General features: G+C 62.6%; 1 protein-coding gene across 1 annotated transcript; it reads right to left on the bottom strand.

Moving 5' to 3' along the window:
• Window positions 1-654: 654 nt before the first annotated feature.
• CLCF1 (cardiotrophin like cytokine factor 1) lies at window positions 655-13,142 on the bottom strand. The gene is made up of 3 exons (XM_030483748.1): window positions 13,019-13,142; window positions 5,662-5,828; window positions 655-2,708 (listed from the first exon to the last, which is right to left on the bottom strand). The coding sequence occupies exons 1-3, from the start codon at window positions 13,044-13,046 to the stop codon at window positions 2,211-2,213; spliced, it is 693 nt and encodes a 230-aa protein (XP_030339608.1). The 5' UTR covers window positions 13,047-13,142; the 3' UTR covers window positions 655-2,210.
• Window positions 13,143-17,539: the final 4,397 nt, after the last annotated feature.

The raw sequence follows: 17,539 nt of genomic DNA, 5'->3' as shown, positions 1-17,539 counted from the left end.
CATGGACCCTCGGTGTCACCACGGCACCGTGCTGATCCTGACGTGCCCAGGCCAGACCCGATGCTTGGAGGAAGCCCTAAGGAGGAACTTGCCCACCACCCTGCTGGTGATGGGGACATTGGGGACCCCCCTGAGCTGCTGAGCCCCCGGACCCCCAGCTCCATGGGCAGTGAGTGCAGGCAATGGGGGCACGGGGGCAATGGGGGTCCCCAATCACACCCCTGGGTGACATTGGGATCCCTGAGCCTGTTCGTGGGTGACATACAGGTCCCAGATCACATCTCTGGGTGACATGGGGGGTTCCCAAGTACAACCCTGGTTGGCACGGGGGTCCCAAATGACATCCCTGGGTGGCACAAGGGTCCCAGAGTGCATCCCATGGTGACATGGGGTGTCTTCAATCACATTTCTGTGCGACACGGGGGTCCCCAAGCACATCTCTGGTTGACATTCCGGTCCCCAACCCCATCCCGGGATGCAGCACCTCCCCAGTGCGACCCCTTCTGTGAACTGGGGTGGATGCAGCCCCCTTTATCCCCCCACCCCATCCCACCACCCTTCCCCATCCTGGGGTGTCCCCATCCTGCGCCTGGCGCCTGTGTCCCCGTCCCACATCCCTCTGCTCAGCACCACATCGGGCTTCAATGGCAGCACCCTCAGCCCCACACTGAGCTGGGAGCATGGAGCTGCTTGTTCACTCTGGTCCCTACTGACGGCACCGGGTGGCTGCTGGAGAAAGGCTTTTATTCGTTCATACAAGAATAGATCTTCTGCAATAAATACCCCAATAAATAATAACTCCAATAAATAAACACGAATAAACGCACCGGGGCAGAGGCCACCCCCCCCCCCAAAACCCCCCCCACAGCCCCACAAGTCCCGCCCCCCATCTGTGGGTCGCTAGGCAACCGTAGGAGAGGCAGGGCTTGGGTAGCAGGGGGGCGGAGCCTGTTGTAGGGGGCGTGGTTTATACCGATGCTTGAGGGGGATTGGTCCGTTTCGGGGTGGGCGGGGCTTGCACGCACCCTATAGCACTTGGGGGTGGGGCTTATTGCTGCTGTGGGGCGGGGAGGGGGGAGGCGGCTGCCCTCAGCAGCCCCATGGATGTGGGGCAGGGATGAGGGGATGGGTGCAATGTGGTGATGGGGACAACGTGGTGGCAGCACCCCCTGCTTCCAGGCACTGACAATGGGGCTGTGGGGTGGCTGTGGTGGCACTTTGGGGTCAGGACACCCCATCTGTCCAGGCACAGTGGTGATGGAGGGGGGACATCGGGGGGTGTAGTGGCATTTTGGGGTCAGGAGACCCATCCCTTAAGACGCTGTGATGATAGTGGGGTTGTGGGGTGGCTTTGGGGGCACTTTGGGGTCAAGAGACCCATCTCTCAAGGCACAGTGTGGTGATGGAGAGGGGACATGGGTGGCTTTGGGGGCACTTTGGGTCAGGAACCCCATACGTTAAGGCACTGTGGTGACGATGAGGATGTGGAGTGGTTTTGGTGGCACTTTGGGGTCAGAAGACCCATCTCTCAAGGCACAGTGTAGTGATGGAGAGGGGACATGAGTGGCTTTGGTGGTGCTTTGGGGTCAGGAGCCCCATCCCTTAAGGCACAACGTGGTGACAAAGGGGACATGGGGTGTCTGCAGTGGCACTTTGGGGTCGGGAGACCCATCCCTTAAGGTACTGCGATGATGGAAGGGCTGTGGGGCAGCCTTGGTGGCACTTTGGGTCAGGAGCCCTGTCCTTTAGGCCACAGCAAGGTAACGAATGATGATGTGGGGTGGCTTTGGTGGCACTTTAGAGTCAAGAGACCCATCTCTCAAAGGCACAATGTGGTGACAGAGGGGATGTGGGGTGTCTGCAGTGGCACTTTGGGGTCAAGAGACCCATCTCTCAAAGGCACAATGTGGTGACAGAGGGGATGTGGGGTGTCTGCAGTGGCACTTTGGGGTCAAGAGACCCATCTCTCAAGGCACAGTGGTGACGGGGAGGTGCTTTGGTGATGGTGACGGTGGCACTTTGGGGTCGGAGCCCCATCCCGCAAGGCACAGCGCTGATGAAGAGAGGACGTGTGTGACTTCGATGGCACTTTGGGTGAGGACCCCCATCCCACAAATCACAGCGAGGTGACCCCGGGTGTCCCATTGTGTTGAGAAGCCCCATCCCCACCCCACTGCAGCGCAGAGGGGGACGTTATGGGGTGGGTTACCTCAGAACCCCCTCGCCTCCATCCTCAACGTCACCACCGCGGGCGGCACCTTCTTCTTGAGCCTATTGAAGTCCTTCGCCGAGCGCCACAACCAGGTCTGCAGCTCCTTCAGCAGCCAGAAATCATCCATCTTCTTCAAGAAGTCATTGGGGGCACCACCGTTGGGCGGGATGCTGGCACCACCGGGTGAGACGGGGGGTCCCGCGGGCAGCGGGTACCCCAGGGATGACATGACGCCCGCGATGCTCAGCACCAGCCCCTGCAGGCTGGAGCAGAAGTGGCCGAGGCGATGGCGCAGCTCGGCCGTGCCCTGCCCGTCCAGCGCCCGCAGGGAGCACAGCACCCGGCTGTAGGCGCGGTAGTTGGCGGCCAGGCGAGCGTTGTCGGTCAGGCCCCGCCATAGGTCCAGGTCCACCGTGGCGCTGGGCACCCGCTCGGCGTGAGCCAGGCGCGGGGGGTTGAAGTCGGGTTCATTGAAAGGGGGGCCCAGGTAGTTCAGCTGGAAGGGATTTGGGGAGGGGGGTGTGTTATGGGGGTAATGGGTGGCTGCAGTGTGTGTAGTTTCCTGAGTGGTGAAGCTCAAGTAGCCCTGAGCATCGCCTGTGTCCATGTTCTGCTTGTACCACGTCCCTGTGTCCCTCTGACAACCTGTCCCCTGCGTCCATGTCGCCCTCATCCCAGGTCTGTGTCCCCCTGAACACCCTGTCTCCTGTCTCCATGTCCCCCAGGTCTCCATGTCCTCCTGCACACCGCATCCCCTGTCTCCACGTCCTACTCATCCCAGGTCTCCATGTCCCCCTGTCCATGTCCCATGTCTCCCATATGCACGTACCCACCATGTCCCAGGCTTCCATGTCCCCCAGTTTGGACGTGCCCCCCTCATCCCAGGTCTCCATCTCCTGCCCATCACATTCCCCTTCCCATCAAGTCCCCACTCTCCATGTCCCCCCCCATCCCAGGTCTCAGTGTCCCCAGCTATGCCCCCCACATCCCCTTCCCTTTCACGGCCTGATCTCCATGCCTCCCGTATCCCAGGCCTCCAAGTCCCCTGCCCAAATCCCGTGTCCCGCAGGTGCATGTGCCACCACATCCCGGGTTTCCATGTCCCTCTGCCCATGTCCCATGTCCCCCAATGGACATGCCACCTTGCCCAAGGCAGATGTGCCACCATGTCCCATGGGTCTCCCTCCATCCCTCCCATGTCCCAACCTCCCCATGCCCGCAGCTGCAGGCAGCACAGCCAGAGGCACCCATGGGTGGGGTTGAGCACCCCCGTCCAGCACCCAGCCCCACGGCGGAGCCACCCTCATCACTGCCTGCACCCCAAAGGGCACGTCAGGGCAGAGACGGGGCTGCCAGCGGGCAGGGACAGGCAAATACCGGCACCCTGCACCCTGCCTGCGCCCTGCCTGCACCCTGCATCCTGCCTGCACCCAGCACCCGGCATCCTGCACCCTGCCTGCACCCTGCCTGCACCCAGCATCCTGCACCCTGCCTGCATCCTGCACCCAGTCTGCACCCTGCACTCAGCCTACCCCCTGCCTACGGCCTGCATCCTGCCTGCACCCTGCATCCTGCCTGCATCCTGCACCCTGTCTGCACCCAGCCTGCACCCTGCCTGCACCCTGCACTCTGCCTGCATCCTGCACCCTGTCTGCACCCAGCCTGCACCCTGTCTGCACCCTGCACCCTGCCTGCACCCTGCACTCTGCACCCTGCACCCTGTCTGCACCCTGCACCCTGCACCCTGCACCCTGTCTGCACCCTGCACCCTGCCTGCACCCTGCACTCTGCACCCTGCACCCTGTCTGCACCCTGCATCCTGCCTGCATCCTGCACCCTGTCTGCACCCAGCCTGCACCCTGTCTGCACCCTGCACCCTGCCTGCACCCTGCACTCTGCACCCTGCACCCTGTCTGCACTCTGCACCCTGCCTGCACCCTGCACTCTGCACCCTGCACCCTGTCTGCACCCTGCATCCTGCCTGCATCCTGCACCCTGTCTGCACCCAGCCTGCACCCTGTCTGCACCCTGCACCCTGCCTGCATCCTGCACCCTGTCTGCACCCAGCCTGCACCCTGTCTGCACCCTGCACCCTGCCTGCACTCTGCACTCTGCACCCTGCCTGCACCCTGCACTCTGCACCCTGCACCCTGTCTGCACCCTGCATCCTGCCTGCATCCTGCACCCTGTCTGCACCCAGCCTGCACCCTGTCTGCACCCTGCACCCTGCCTGCACCCTGCACTCTGCACCCTGCATCCTGCCTGCACCCTGCCCCCAGCTCCCTGCCTCCAGCTCCCTGCACCCATCCTGCACACCCTGTTCGCACCCTGCCCACACCCGGGGCCGATGAGCCATTTCCCGGCCTGGGGTGCGGGTGCACCCACGGGAGCCGCAGAGCCCCCGGGCAGGGCGGTGGCACCGGGCGAGGGCACGTGAGAGCGAACACGTCACCGCAGCCGCAGGCGCGTCACGGGACACGCGTGTGCGGGAGCCACGGGCTGGGCATGGGCAGCGGTGACTGGGCCTTGCGTGTGCGGATTCACGTGTGTGCACACGTGTGTGTGTAGGAACAGCGGTGCACACGCATACATGTATGTGCAGGTACACTGATGTACATGTATGTGCAGGCATGCATGCAGCCACATCAATGCACAAGCACACATGTATGTGCAGGCACACCAAGAAACACACATGTATGTATATGCATGCGTACACGCAGCCACACTGATGCACAAGCAAACATATATGTGCAGGCAAGCAGGCATGAAGACACTCCAATGCACACATGTATGTGTAGGCATGCATGCGTGCAGCCACACCAATGTGCACGCACATGCATGTGCAGTCACACTGATGCCCACACTCACACAGAGGTGCCCATGCACACATGTATGTACAGTCACATATATGCAGGCAAACTAATGCACATGTATGTGAGGGCATACATGCAGCCACACCAACGCACACCTACACACATGTATGTAGGTACATGACCCAACCTCACTGATGCACACACACATGTGCAGGCACACCCATGCACACCCATGTATGTGCAAGCACACACACATGCACCCCAGTGCACACGACACGCATGCACACGTGTGTGCACCCTCCTTTACATGCAGGCAGGGGGGGTCCCTGGTTGGTGGCAATGGGGTGGCCGCTCCATCCCCATCCCTATGGGGGGCTCCATGTAGTGCTACCCCACACTGTGTGTCCCTCCGCATCCCACCACATCCCATCCATCCCATCCCATCCCGTTCCATCCCATCCTATCCCATCCATCCCATCCCATCCCATCCCATCCCATCCCATCCCCATTATTGGGGTACACAGAGACACACGGTGCAGTAGGATACCCTCACTCCCAGGGGCGATGTGCACAGGGAGGATGAAGAGGGGATCCCCCCCAAATTGGTGCTATAGGGTTTGGGTGCCCCCAACTCACGTAGGTGCCGGCGAGGGTGCGGAGCTGGTGCTCCAGGTAACGGGTCAGGTCGTAGGTCTTCTGGATGGACTGGCCGGGACCCAGCTCCTCGGTGCAGTTCAGCGCCGGCAGCGCCGGCAGGTTGCAGAGCGCGGCACAAAGGAACGTGAAGATCCCCCAAGAGTCTCCTGCGAGGACACGGAGCCTTCAGCGAGGGGGGGATCACAAAGGGGGAGCTGCGGGGGGCAAATTGGGGATGGGGACACCCCGGTTATGAGCATGGGGATGCCTCAGTTGTGGGTATAGGGGTACCTCAGTGTGGGTATGGGGACACTCTGATTGTGGGCATGGGGACCTGTGGGCATGGGGACACCCCGGCTGTGGCATGGAGACCCCCTGGTTGTGGGCATGGGGACCTATGGGCATGGGGACACCCCGGCTGTGGGCATGGAGACCCCCTGGTTGTGGGCATGGGGACCTATGGGCATGGGGACACCCTGGCTGTGTGTATAGGGACACCCCAGCTTTGGGCATGAGGATACCTCAGTTGTGGGCATGGGGACAGCCTGTCTGTGGGCATGGGGACATCTTGGGTTTGGGCATAGGCACACCTCAATTTTGGGCACAGAGACATCTCAGTCGTGGGTACAGGGACACCCGGCTTTGGGCATGGAGACACCTCAGTTTTGGGCATGGGAGCAGCCTGGTTGTGGGCATGGGAGCACCTTGGCTGTGGCTATAGGGACCTGTGGGCATGGGGACACCCTGGTTGTGGACATGAGGACACCTCAGTGTGGGCATGGGGACACCTTGGTTGTGGGAATAGGGACACTCTGGCTTTGGGCATAGGGACACCTCAATTGTGGACATGGGGGTACCTCAGTGTGGGCATGGGGACACCTCAGTTGTGGGCATGGGGACACCCTGGTCATGGGCACGGAGACACCTTGGCTGTGGGTATAGGGACCTGTGGGCATGGGGACACCCCGGTTGTGGGGATGGGGACGTCCTGGTTGTGGGCATGGGTTCACCCCAATTGTGGGGATGGGGACACCTTGTCTGCGGGCATGGAGACACCCCGGTGTTAAGCACGACACAAACCCCTTGTCCCGATGCCAACGTGCAAGTGGGGAAACTGAGGCACGGCCGCGCTATGTCCATCCCACCCCGCAATGGAGCAGCTTCCCTGGGATGGGGCCGGGACACGGAGCAGCTCACACCATGGCACGGCCTCATTGGCCCCGTTATCCCGGAGCGGTGTTGGTGCAGCCGGGATCGGGTATGGGGGGGGGGGGTCTGACCCCTCTGGGCTCCCCTCCATGCGCTGCAGCAACAATCCTTTATATGGTCTGGAGCGAGCGCAGCTCACGGCATTCCCGCCGGGAACGCCGCGGCTGGGTTATATTTGGGCACGGCAACACCCCAACCACCAGCACGGGGGCAAGGGGGGACCGAGGGGCCTGGGGGGGGGGGATGCTGGGAACAGGGACACGGACCTTTGCCGGGTCCCCATCATGAGCAAAGGTCGGGATGGACCCGGCATATCCCGGCCCCGCTTCCCGGCATCGGGATGAGCCCTCGCGCGTCACCGCTCCTCGTCACCGGCCGCTGGAGGTTGGGAATAGCGGTAGCAGCCAAGAGCCCGTGACGCACGAGGGTCCCCCGGGACACCCCATGGGATGGTGGTGTTTGGGATGCACACTGCGGGTGTGCGATGGGATGGTGGTGCCCGGGATGCACCCCGTGGGTGCGCGATGGGATGGTGGTGCCCGGGATGCACCCATGGGTGTGCAATGGGATGGTGGTACCCGGGATGCACCCCATGGCTGTACGATGGGATGGTGGTGCTTGCAATACACACACTGCTCATACCTGTGATACACCCTGTGGATGTGCAACACGCTGCTCACACATGCAATACACCCCTTGAGCATGCAACATGCGGCTCATGCCTGTAATACACACCATGAGTGTGCAACACACTGCTTGTACCTGCTATACAGCCTATGGTCATGCGACACGCTGTTCACACTTGTGATACACCCCGCAGGTGTGCAACAGGCTGCTCACGCCTGTAATCCACACTACGGGCATGCAACACGCCTGTGATACACACTACGGGTGTGCAACACACTGCTCACACACGAAATACACCCCGTGAGCATGCAACACGCTGCTCATGCTTGTGATATGGGTGTGAAACACGCTGCCCATGCCTGTAATACACACTATGAGCTTGCAACATACTTCTCACAGCTGTAATATGCACTATGGGTGTGCAACACGCTGCTTGTACCTGCAATACAGCCTACAGGTGTGCAACACACTGCTCATGCCTGTGGTACACCCTATGGGTAGGCAACACACTGCTCACGCCTGCAATACAACCTATGGTCATGAAATACAGTGCTCACGCTTGTGATACACCCTGTGGGTGTGAAACACGCTGCTTGTGCCTGTAACACACACTATGAGCGTGCAACACACGCAGCCGCGCAACGCATCACACAGCAGCATGTGAAACACCCCACGTGTGTGACACCATGTAGGTGTGCAACACGATGTGTGTGTGTGCAACCATCGTGCAGGGGTGTGATACACCACATACGTGTGCCGTACATCACATACGTGTGCCCTACACCACATACGTGTGCCCTACACCACACACATGTCCTGTACACCACATAAGTGTGCCCTACACTACATAGGTGTGCCATACACCACATACATGTGCCACACACCACATACGTGTGCCACACACCACATAGGTGTGCCACACACCATATACATGTGCCGTACCCCACATACGTGTGCCATACCCCACATACGTGTGCTGTACACCACATAGGTGTGCCTTACACCACATACGTGTGCCCTACACTACATAGGTGTGCCATACACCACATACGTGTGCCATACGCCACATAGGTGTGCCACATGCCACATGCGTGTGCCACATACGTGTGCCCTACACCACATACGTGTGCCCTACACCACATACGTGTGCCACACACCGTGCCTGCGTATCCCATGCCGCACAGACGTGTGACACACGGGCTGCGCCACACAAGCATGTGGCCACACGCCGCGCAGGTGCTGACACACGGTGCACACATGACGCACCGTGACACGTGTGTGACACACGTGTGACGCACAGCGGGGCGCAGCCGGTGCCGGTGGCGGTGCCTTGTGCGTGCGAGCGCTGCGTGGGGGGGGACACGCGTTCCGGTGACTCACCCGCCTCCGGTGTTTGCTTTGGCCGGACCCTCGCCCGCCGCCGGCTCCGCTTCCCAGAGCGGGATTTGCACCAGCCCCGGCCGAGCGGCGCCAAAGCAAACACAGCCGGGACGGGGCGGACGGGACGGCACGGACGGGAGGGGATGGGATGGGGCCGGGCCGAAACGGGATGGGATAGGGTGGGATGGGACGGGGTGGCGGGGAGGGACCGGGACCGGGATGGAGCCGCAGCTGCTCTGGGCAGGTGGCTGCGGCATGAAGGGGGAGTGAGGATGAGGATGGGGCCAGGTGGAGGCGGGTAGCTGAAGGACAGGAGATGCTGGGATGTGTGGCCACAGTGCCACAATGATGACAGTGGCACAGACATGGCCATGGCATAGCAGTGATGGTGGCCCTGGCACAGCAATGATGGTGGTCATGGCACAGAGATGGCTGTGGCATGGACATGGCTGTGGCACAGTGGTGGCCATGGCACAGTGGTGGCAGTGGCACAGACATGTCCATGGCACAGCAGTCGTGGTGGCCCTGGCACTGTGTGGTCATGGCATGGTGGTGATGGTGGCCCTGGCACCATAGTGGCAGTGGCACAGTGATGGCCATGGCACAGACATGGCCATGGCACAGCAGTGACGGTGGCCATGGCACAGTACTGATGGTGGCCATGGCACCATGGTGGCAGTGGCACAGTGATGGCCTTGGCACAGCCATATCCATGGCACAGCAGTGGTGGTGGCTATGGCACCACGATGGCTGTAGCACAGACATGGCCATGGCACAACAGTGACAGTGGCCATGGCACAGTGGTGCCCATGCCACAGACATGTCCATGGCACCATGGTGGCTGTGGCAAGGTCATGGCCATGCCACAGCAGTGCCGGTGGCCATGGCACCATGGCAGCTGTGGCACAGCAATGACGGTGACCATGGCACCATGGTGGCCATAGCACATCCATGCCCATGTCACTGCCGTCCCTGGCACAGCACCGGTGCTGTCCCTGCAGCAGCAGCAGCAGCAGCGTGGGGAGGCGGGAGCGCGGGGCCGGCACAGCTGGATCCCGGTGACGTCGGAGAGGAAGAGCCCGAGGGTTTCAAAACCGACCCTGGAGCGCGGCCAGGATGCTCCCGGCCCACGTAAGCAGCTCATGGCGCTGCTGCCCGGGGTCACCGCAGCACCCCATGGCACCCACAGTGAGGGGCTGCACTGGGTGCCAGCACGCGCCAATGGGTACCACGGGCATCCCTGATGCGTGTGGTGGTGGGATGGTGGATGGAATCCACCATCCCACCACCACACGCATCAGGGATGCCCGTGAACCCTTCCATAAGTCACCGTCTCCCCCCATCCGAGGCGGGAATGCCGCCACGGAGCCGGGTGAGCTGTTCCCTGGGCATGCTGTGGGCAGAGCCGCGGAGGTCAGGAGTGACCACAAAGCTACCCAAGAGCCGCTTTCCCGAAAGCCTGGCGGGGGTGGCGATGGGAAAAGGGGGGGATCCTCGCACCAGAGCTGCTGGGAGCTGATGGGCTGGTGTCCAGTGGGGAGCAGAGCCCTGTTCCCGGCGCTCCTGGGGGACCATGCCCATGGCATTGAGGATAAAGGATCCTTAATGCAACCCGAAACACCAGCTCTTAACCCGTCCTGTTTCGCGGCACTGTGGGGTTTGGGGTGGGTGATGCTCAATGGGACAAGGACAGACACCATGTCCCCAGGCTGGTGGCATTTAACCCCACTGTGGCATCCTATAGGCACAGAGGCAGCCTATGGTGGGGACATGAAGATGCTCATGTGCTCCATAGTCAAATATTGGCATCACTGATGTCCCTGGTTGCATTTAAAGCCATTGTGGCATTCAACAGGCACAGAAGCAGCCCATAGCGGGGACATGATGCTCATGTGCCCCATAGCCAAACATTGCTGTCACCGATGTCCCCAAAGCACTGTCACCTGCATCCTTCCTCCCCAACAACATCCCAACAGCAGCCTCTTCATCCCATCCCATAGGATACCACCTGCCTGCTCCCATCCCAACTCCCTAAGAGCCACTATCAGCCCTTCCCATAGACCCCACCGGGCCCCTCACGGTGAAGCCACCACTTGGGGGGGGACACACACACAACACATGGCCCCATGTCCCCCCCGCTGCGGCCGTGCCGGCGCTCGCAGCGCTGAGTGTTTACATCCTGTCTCCTCCGTGTGTTTATAACTGCGGCCGCGCACGGGAGACTCCAGCGAGGCCGTAATGAGCTGGGCCTGGAATTCCCATCCGGCTCCAGCCCAACGGCACGATGGAAACACCCCCGCCGGCGCGAGGACGGGGGGGCCGGGCCCCCTAATCCCAACCAGACCCCGCTGCCCCGCACGCACAGCCCGCCCAGCGAGGGTACGGCACCTATGAGCTGTGTAAGGCATCCTGGTTGGCTTCCTACCATCCCAATGGAGCCATGGAGAGCCTGGACATGGCTCCAACGGAGCAGAGGACCTGCAGTGTTTGCCCATGTGGCACTGAAGAGCTTTGGTGGCACGTACCTGGTGCCCCAAACCTGCTGCCATCATCGCTGGCATCACCCAGCCAACAGATATCACCATCAGTGTGGGACCAGCAGCTCCCCATGGCCACATCCTGCTGCCCAAACCAGCCCCGTGTGTCCCCACAACAGCCACCACCATCAGCATGGCACCAGCAGCTCTCCATGGCCACATCCTGCTGCCCAAACCGGCCCTATGTGTCCCCACAGCACCTTGGCCAAGCCCAGGCCACCTCCATCACCCACCAGCCACGTGCCCCGGCACCGCCGGCGCTTTGCCGGCACAAGCCAAACCGGCTGCTCCCCAGATGTGCTGTCTGCACCGTGCTGGGGTGCTGGTGGGGGTGAACAGCCGATGGCACCCTATGCCAGGCAATGGGGTGCCAACAGCACAGCACAGAGGGTCCGGGTGCTGCCCCGGGAGCGGGGGGGGGGGTGATTTATGGATCCATGGAGCTCAGTGCCACTTAGCAGGGCATAAATCTCCCCCCCCAGCCCGGCCCTGTAAGCAGAACCCTTTGCATTTCCCTTCGGAGGCTGCTCGCTTAATGCAGCCCAGATGTGCGCCGCCACCGTGCCCTCGCAGCCTGCTAAATAGGCACCGGGACACCGGGGTCCCCGAGCGGGGTTGGGGTGACACCGGTTGGGGATGCCCCATAACGAGGGAGCGGGGTCGGTGGTGGCCGCGCTCTCACCCTAAAACCACACCGGGGCTCCGTGTCCCCTTCCCCTGCCCGTCCCGCAAGGCCCCGGTACCGGTTGTGCCGCCGGTGGCGCGGCCCCGTCCAGCGGGGACGGAGGGAACGGGAGGGCAATGGAGGCGCCGGGGATCCCGGCCTCGCTTTTCCGGTTCCCCGGCGCTCGCCCCGCTTTGCCCCGTCCTGCGTCACCGCCGGAGCCGCAGCCAAACCCGGCGCCGGCCTCGTGTTGCCCCGGCCCCGGTCCCACCGGGTGGGAGCCTCCCGGCGCCCATAGATTGACCTTTTAAGGGTGTTTTCCAGCATTTTCCCGGATGAGAAACCCCACATCCCGGGGTGTTGGAGGGGCCGGGCAGCCCCACAACCACCCCGGCTCCAGCGGGACCCCCGTTAAGGCCACGGGAACAAAACCATCCCGCAGCCACGGCGATGGTCCCGTCCGCAGAGGGGATATTTCCTCAACACCCCAATATCCCGCTGTTGTGTCCCGGAGGAATCTCACTTGTTCCAGCAAAAGCATTTCCGAATCGAGCCCCGAAATCCAGCCCCGGGGCAGGAAAACGACCTTTTCCTACCCCCCTAAATCCCAACGACTTTCATTTTCCTCCCCTCTTGTCAGTGCTGGGCTTTAATTCTCCGTGCTCAGCGGCGGTTCCCTCCCTGGTAATCACAAACATGCATGGAAAAGAGGGAAAGAGAGAAAGGGAAGGGGGGAAAAAAAACCCACCCCCAACCAACCAACTAAACCCAAAACCAAGGCAGAGGAGCGGGGGGGGAAGCCTTAAATCAATCCCAAAAGCCAGCCAGACGTTTTAATCACATCAAATTGAAATCAGCAGCGGCTCGGAAAGGCAAAAACCCCCCCTTTCCCCATAGCAAACAGAGCACAGGCAGCCCCCAGCCCCGGCCCCGCTCTTACCTGAGAGCTCCCCAGCAACATTTAGCATAGTCGGGGTGCAGGGAGAGGGTTTTGGGGGGGCAGAAGGAGCAGAGGCAAAGCGGGGGCAGCCCGAAGCAGGGGCTCGGTGCTGGCTCTCGCCGCTGCCCTGGCTCGCGTTGGCTTTGGGTTGGGTTTGGTGCTTTTCTTTTCCTCCTCCTTGTCCCTATTTGTTTTGGTTTGTGTTTCTTGGGGGTGAAGTGGCCAAAAAGCAAAGAAAAGGAAGTTTGGGGCTGGTTTTTTTTTTTTTTGAGGGGGGGGTGTTTTTTGGGGAGGGGGTCGCACCAATGCTCCGGTTGCTTTCGCTCGCTGCTGTATTTCCCCCCCCCCCCGCTTTTCCACCTCCTTTGCTTTGCTCTTTTGATTGGTGTCCAGGAATGCGAGGATAAAAAAACCGGAGCGCTTACACCCTCCCCGCGCTGCCGCCCTCCTCGTCCTCCTTCGTTTTCCCTCCTTCTTCCCCTTTTTTTTCCTCCCGATTCAAGTGTTAAGCAGAACCAGGTTGCTTTCAAGAATGTATTTGATGGGATTGTACACAAGAGCGGGCTCCATTCATTCCCTCCCCTCTCCTTCTCCTTCTCTCCCGGCCTTTCCCCCCACCATTCCCTTCTCCTTCCTCCCCATCCTCGGGGTCCCGGTGCCGAGGTGGGAAGCTGGAACCAAGCCCCGGTGCGGTGGGGAGAGAACGGGAAAGGAAAGAAGGGGAAGGGGGGGCTCCCCGGGGTGCTGCCCCCCGCTTCCCGTTTGCTCCCTCCCTTCGGTTCTGGCTCCCGCACGGCTTTTGTTAGCGGCCGGTGCGGGGCCGGTGCGGGGCCGGTGCGGCGGGGAAGGGGATGGGGATAGAAGGGGAGGAAGAGGTGGGGGGGGGGTGTCTCGTACCTGCTCGCAGCTCCATGCGGGACAGACGAGGGAGCGGGGCGGTGGGTGCGTGGTCGGGGGTCCCCGGGTACGAGGCAGCGGTCCCGCACACCGGACCGGGACCGCGGCTCCCATTTGCCGCCCGGAGCCCTTCTCGCTTCTTCTCCTCCCGACGTACAGAGCCGCCGCCGCCGCACGCCGAGAGCCCGGTCCCCCGGGGAGGGGAAGGGGGGGGAACGGGGGGGGACGGACGGGGAAAGAGGGGGGGGGGGGTCCGGGGAAAGGAGGGGGGGGGGACGGGACGGGGCGAGGTGCGGCGGAGCCGGGACGGGAAGGGGGGGAACGGGGGGCGGGGGGTGCCAGCCTGACCCCCCTCCCCCCGACCGCCCCCCCGGGACCGGGGAGGAGCGGCGGGGACGGGAACGGGGGGGGTCTGTGGTCCTCGGGTGAGGGGTTCCCGAGGGGGGGGCACGGACAAACGGAGACAGACCCCCCCCCAAACCCTGGTGCTCCGGTTCGGCGGGGCCGGGACGGCGGCAGGTGAGCGGGGCCCGGCGGGGGGAGCGCGGCCGTCGGGGCTCGGTGGGCTCCTATCGCGACTCAGCCACCGGCGATAGAACCGGAGCGGTTGAGCCCCGCACCGGGGGTTATGGGCGGACGGGGAGGGAAAACCCCGGTCCCGCACCGCACCCCCCCTCCAAAGCCGCCGTCCCGCGGGGTGCGGGAGCCAAGAGCCGCGTCTAAAGACCCCCGTTAAGACGAATCCTGATCGGGGCGGGGGGGAACTTGGCCGTGACCGTGGCCGCTTTCCCCCCGCTGTGAATGGGGCAGAGCCGCGGGGCTAAACGCGCTGTAAACCCCGCGCCCAGCCCGACACCGCAGCAGCGGGAGCCGACAACGGTTTGGGGACCCCCCCAATGTCCCGTTCCCCCCATGACCCACCCGTGGGTGCTGCCACGGAGGCGAAGGGCGAAGGGGACTGGGTCTCCCTCCCCCCGAAATAAGCAGCTTTGTTTAAAACAAAGGCGCTGGGAGCGCCGGGAGGTACGAGGCGGATTTTTGTCGGCCAAAGCCAGGTCCGAGCATTCCCGGCTCCGTTCCCGGCCGCGATCGCATCCTCCCGGCTCTATCCGGGGTGTGGAGGAGCGGGGTGAGCGCTTGGAGCGACGCCACGACCTGCCTTGCTCTAAATCCATAGGGATTCTAAGCGTTGGAGCCACCAAGCCCTGGGTTTAGGGACATCCCGTAGGGGTAAACCACACACGGACGCACACACTGCGGCAGGGCCGGGGTGGTTTATTGAGTGGGAGGCATGGATTTGGTGGGGAATCCATGAGGAAGCACCCAACGCACGTGCTCCAAGGCGATGGGGGGGTCCTCAGGGTGCTGCTACTTCCCATTGAGGGGTCCCAGTGAGGCACAGAGGGAGGAAACAGCTCTTGGGTGCTCGTTCAGGGGGTGCTGCAGCCCCATGGGTGACAGTGGGGGCTGCAGAGGGGTCGGTGGGATGGAGCTGCCCCAGCTCCAGCAATGGGAATGCTGGTGAAGCGCTGGGAATGCCTCATCCTGCCTCCCCAGCAGTGTTTCGGGGGGGTCCCCACTTCCAACCCTGCACTGCATGGGGCCAGCCCCGGTGCAGGATATCTGGTTTCCCCCCTTACCCTGAGCCAACAGCCCCCTGCCAGCAGCGTGGAGCAGCCTCCATGGCCTTAGGCGGGGGGCTGTGGGAGCTGCTATCAGCCTTGGGGGGGTCCTGCTTGCTCTGTCCCCTCCCCAAAATCGGCATTGAGGTTGTTTCTGGTGAGGTTTCCAGCTCTGTGGCTGCAGGGATCACCTGGCAGAGAAGGAGAAGGAGGAAGAGGAGGGTAATGGAGACAGGGGACATGGCACAAGCCCCCCTCCATCGCCCACTGCGAGCTGGGTCCCCTGCCCTGGGACAAGGGGGGCACAAGGCACTGGCAGGGCTGGAAAGCATCATCCTCCTCCTCCTCCTCCCCAGGCCCTGTGCCAGCCCGGGGGGGTGATGCCGTGTCCCCGCTGCCCTCGGGGACACGTCACCAGCGCGGAGCTGACCTCACCTTCATCCCCGCCGGCGCCGCCGCCTCCCACTGCTGCCCTTTGCGGCCGTCTGCTCCCCCCCTGCTCCCTGGCTGCCCGCCCGGGGCCCTTCCTGCTCCTACCTGCTCCTTCCACAGCCTCCAGCTCCACATCCAGCACCATTGGGCAGCGCTGACACCCATGGGCTGCACCCCAGCACACAGGAGAGGGGCTGCTGAGCACCCCTAATAGCGGGGTGACCCCAAAGAGCTTATCACCCAGCCCCAAACCACATATAGCCACTCCATGGGGTGGGCCGGGGACACCGTCCTGGCTCCTTGGGGGGTGTCTCAGGGCATGGAGCAGCCATTCGGCCCCACACTGGTCCCTTCCCACCCTTCCCACATCCAGCTGTGTCCGTCTGTCTCGTGCCATGTGCTCGGGATGGGAACCAGCAGCAGGATGGGACACACAGGGGTGACAGGGGCCAGGCTGCTGTTCCCAGCCCGTATCCAGCCCATTCCCAGCTGGATGGGGGGGGGCCATGGGGACAAGGAGGGGTGCGTGTGGCTTTGGCCACCGCTGAGGTGTGTGTGTCACGACCACAGGCAGCTGCGTCCTATCCACAGCCCCATAAAACACAGACCCCGAGGCCAGAGCCCCTCCTGGGGACAACAGCTCCAGAGGAGCCCGGCTGCTGCTCCAGGGCTGGAACACACGCACGATCCCATCCTCCTCTTCCTCCTCCTGGGACAGAGGGAGGAAGGGGCCGGGAGCCAGTGATCCCAATGGGGTTGGACCCCAAACCCAGGCCAAGGCAGGGCTGGGAGCCCCACAAGCTCCCCATAGACACACATATACGTGCAGCACGGTCCCATAGAGGTGGATGTTGTGTACCTGGAGGTGATGCGCTGCTGAGGGGTGTCAGGTCCGAATCCAAGACATGGAGCATCCGGAGAGGCACCCCATCCGGAGATGGGAAAGAGCAGAAGGAGAGGCTGTGGATTGGTGCTGGAGGATGGCAGCAATGGGACAAGGGCTCCGTGTCTCCTTCCCTGCTCCCCTCAGGTGCCAGCCCCGCTCCAAGGCTGCATCCAGGGGCCCCTCTGTGGTCACTGAGCGCAGGAGGAGGGACTTGAGCAGCCGCTGAGCCTGTCACAGGCTGTGACCGTGAGGCAGTTCTGGGCCCCTCACTGTAAGAGAGACATTGAGGGGCTGGAGCGGGGCCAGAGAAGGGCCCCGGAGCTGGTGCAGGGCCTGGAGCACGGTACCAGACTTTCATGTATGAGCCTTCTCCTTCCCACTGCATCCACCTCCTGCAGGATGCAGAGACTATTCACTGCTGCCAACCTGGATGTAACATCCCACTTCCCATAGGCACTGCCTGGGAGGCAGAGCCCACAGGCACGGGGTGGGGGTCCCCAAAACCATTTCATCGACCAGGTTGGAAAAGAGCTTCAAGATCATCAAGTTGCCCCAGCAGTGCCCGGGCTCTGCTTTTACATCCTGCACAACCCCGGCTTGAAGCCAGCCTAAATCCTCCCTTCCCCAAATACCCCTTCCATAGGGGTAGGGAAATGTAAGGGAGAAAACACGGAATCGAGGAAC

This window comes from Strigops habroptila, chromosome 4 (assembly GCF_004027225.2).
Source record: "Strigops habroptila isolate Jane chromosome 4, bStrHab1.2.pri, whole genome shotgun sequence".
NCBI lineage: Eukaryota > Metazoa > Chordata > Aves > Psittaciformes > Psittacidae > Strigops > Strigops habroptila.
This window is presented reverse-complemented; position numbering and strand designations above follow the sequence as displayed.

What these genes read in the sequence shown, in the direction of transcription:
- CLCF1 (XM_030483748.1), bottom strand. Translation starts at nt 13,046, where the DNA reads ATGCTAAATGTTGCTGGGGAGCTCTCAG. An exon ending in TGTTGCTGGGGAGCTCTCAG is followed by an intron (nt 5,829 to 13,018) that starts GTAAGAGCGGGG and finishes GTGTCCTCGCAG; the next exon opens with GAGACTCTTGGGGGATCTTC. An exon ending in GCACCCTCGCCGGCACCTAC is followed by an intron (nt 2,709 to 5,661) that starts GTGAGTTGGGGG and finishes AATCCCTTCCAG; the next exon opens with CTGAACTACCTGGGCCCCCC.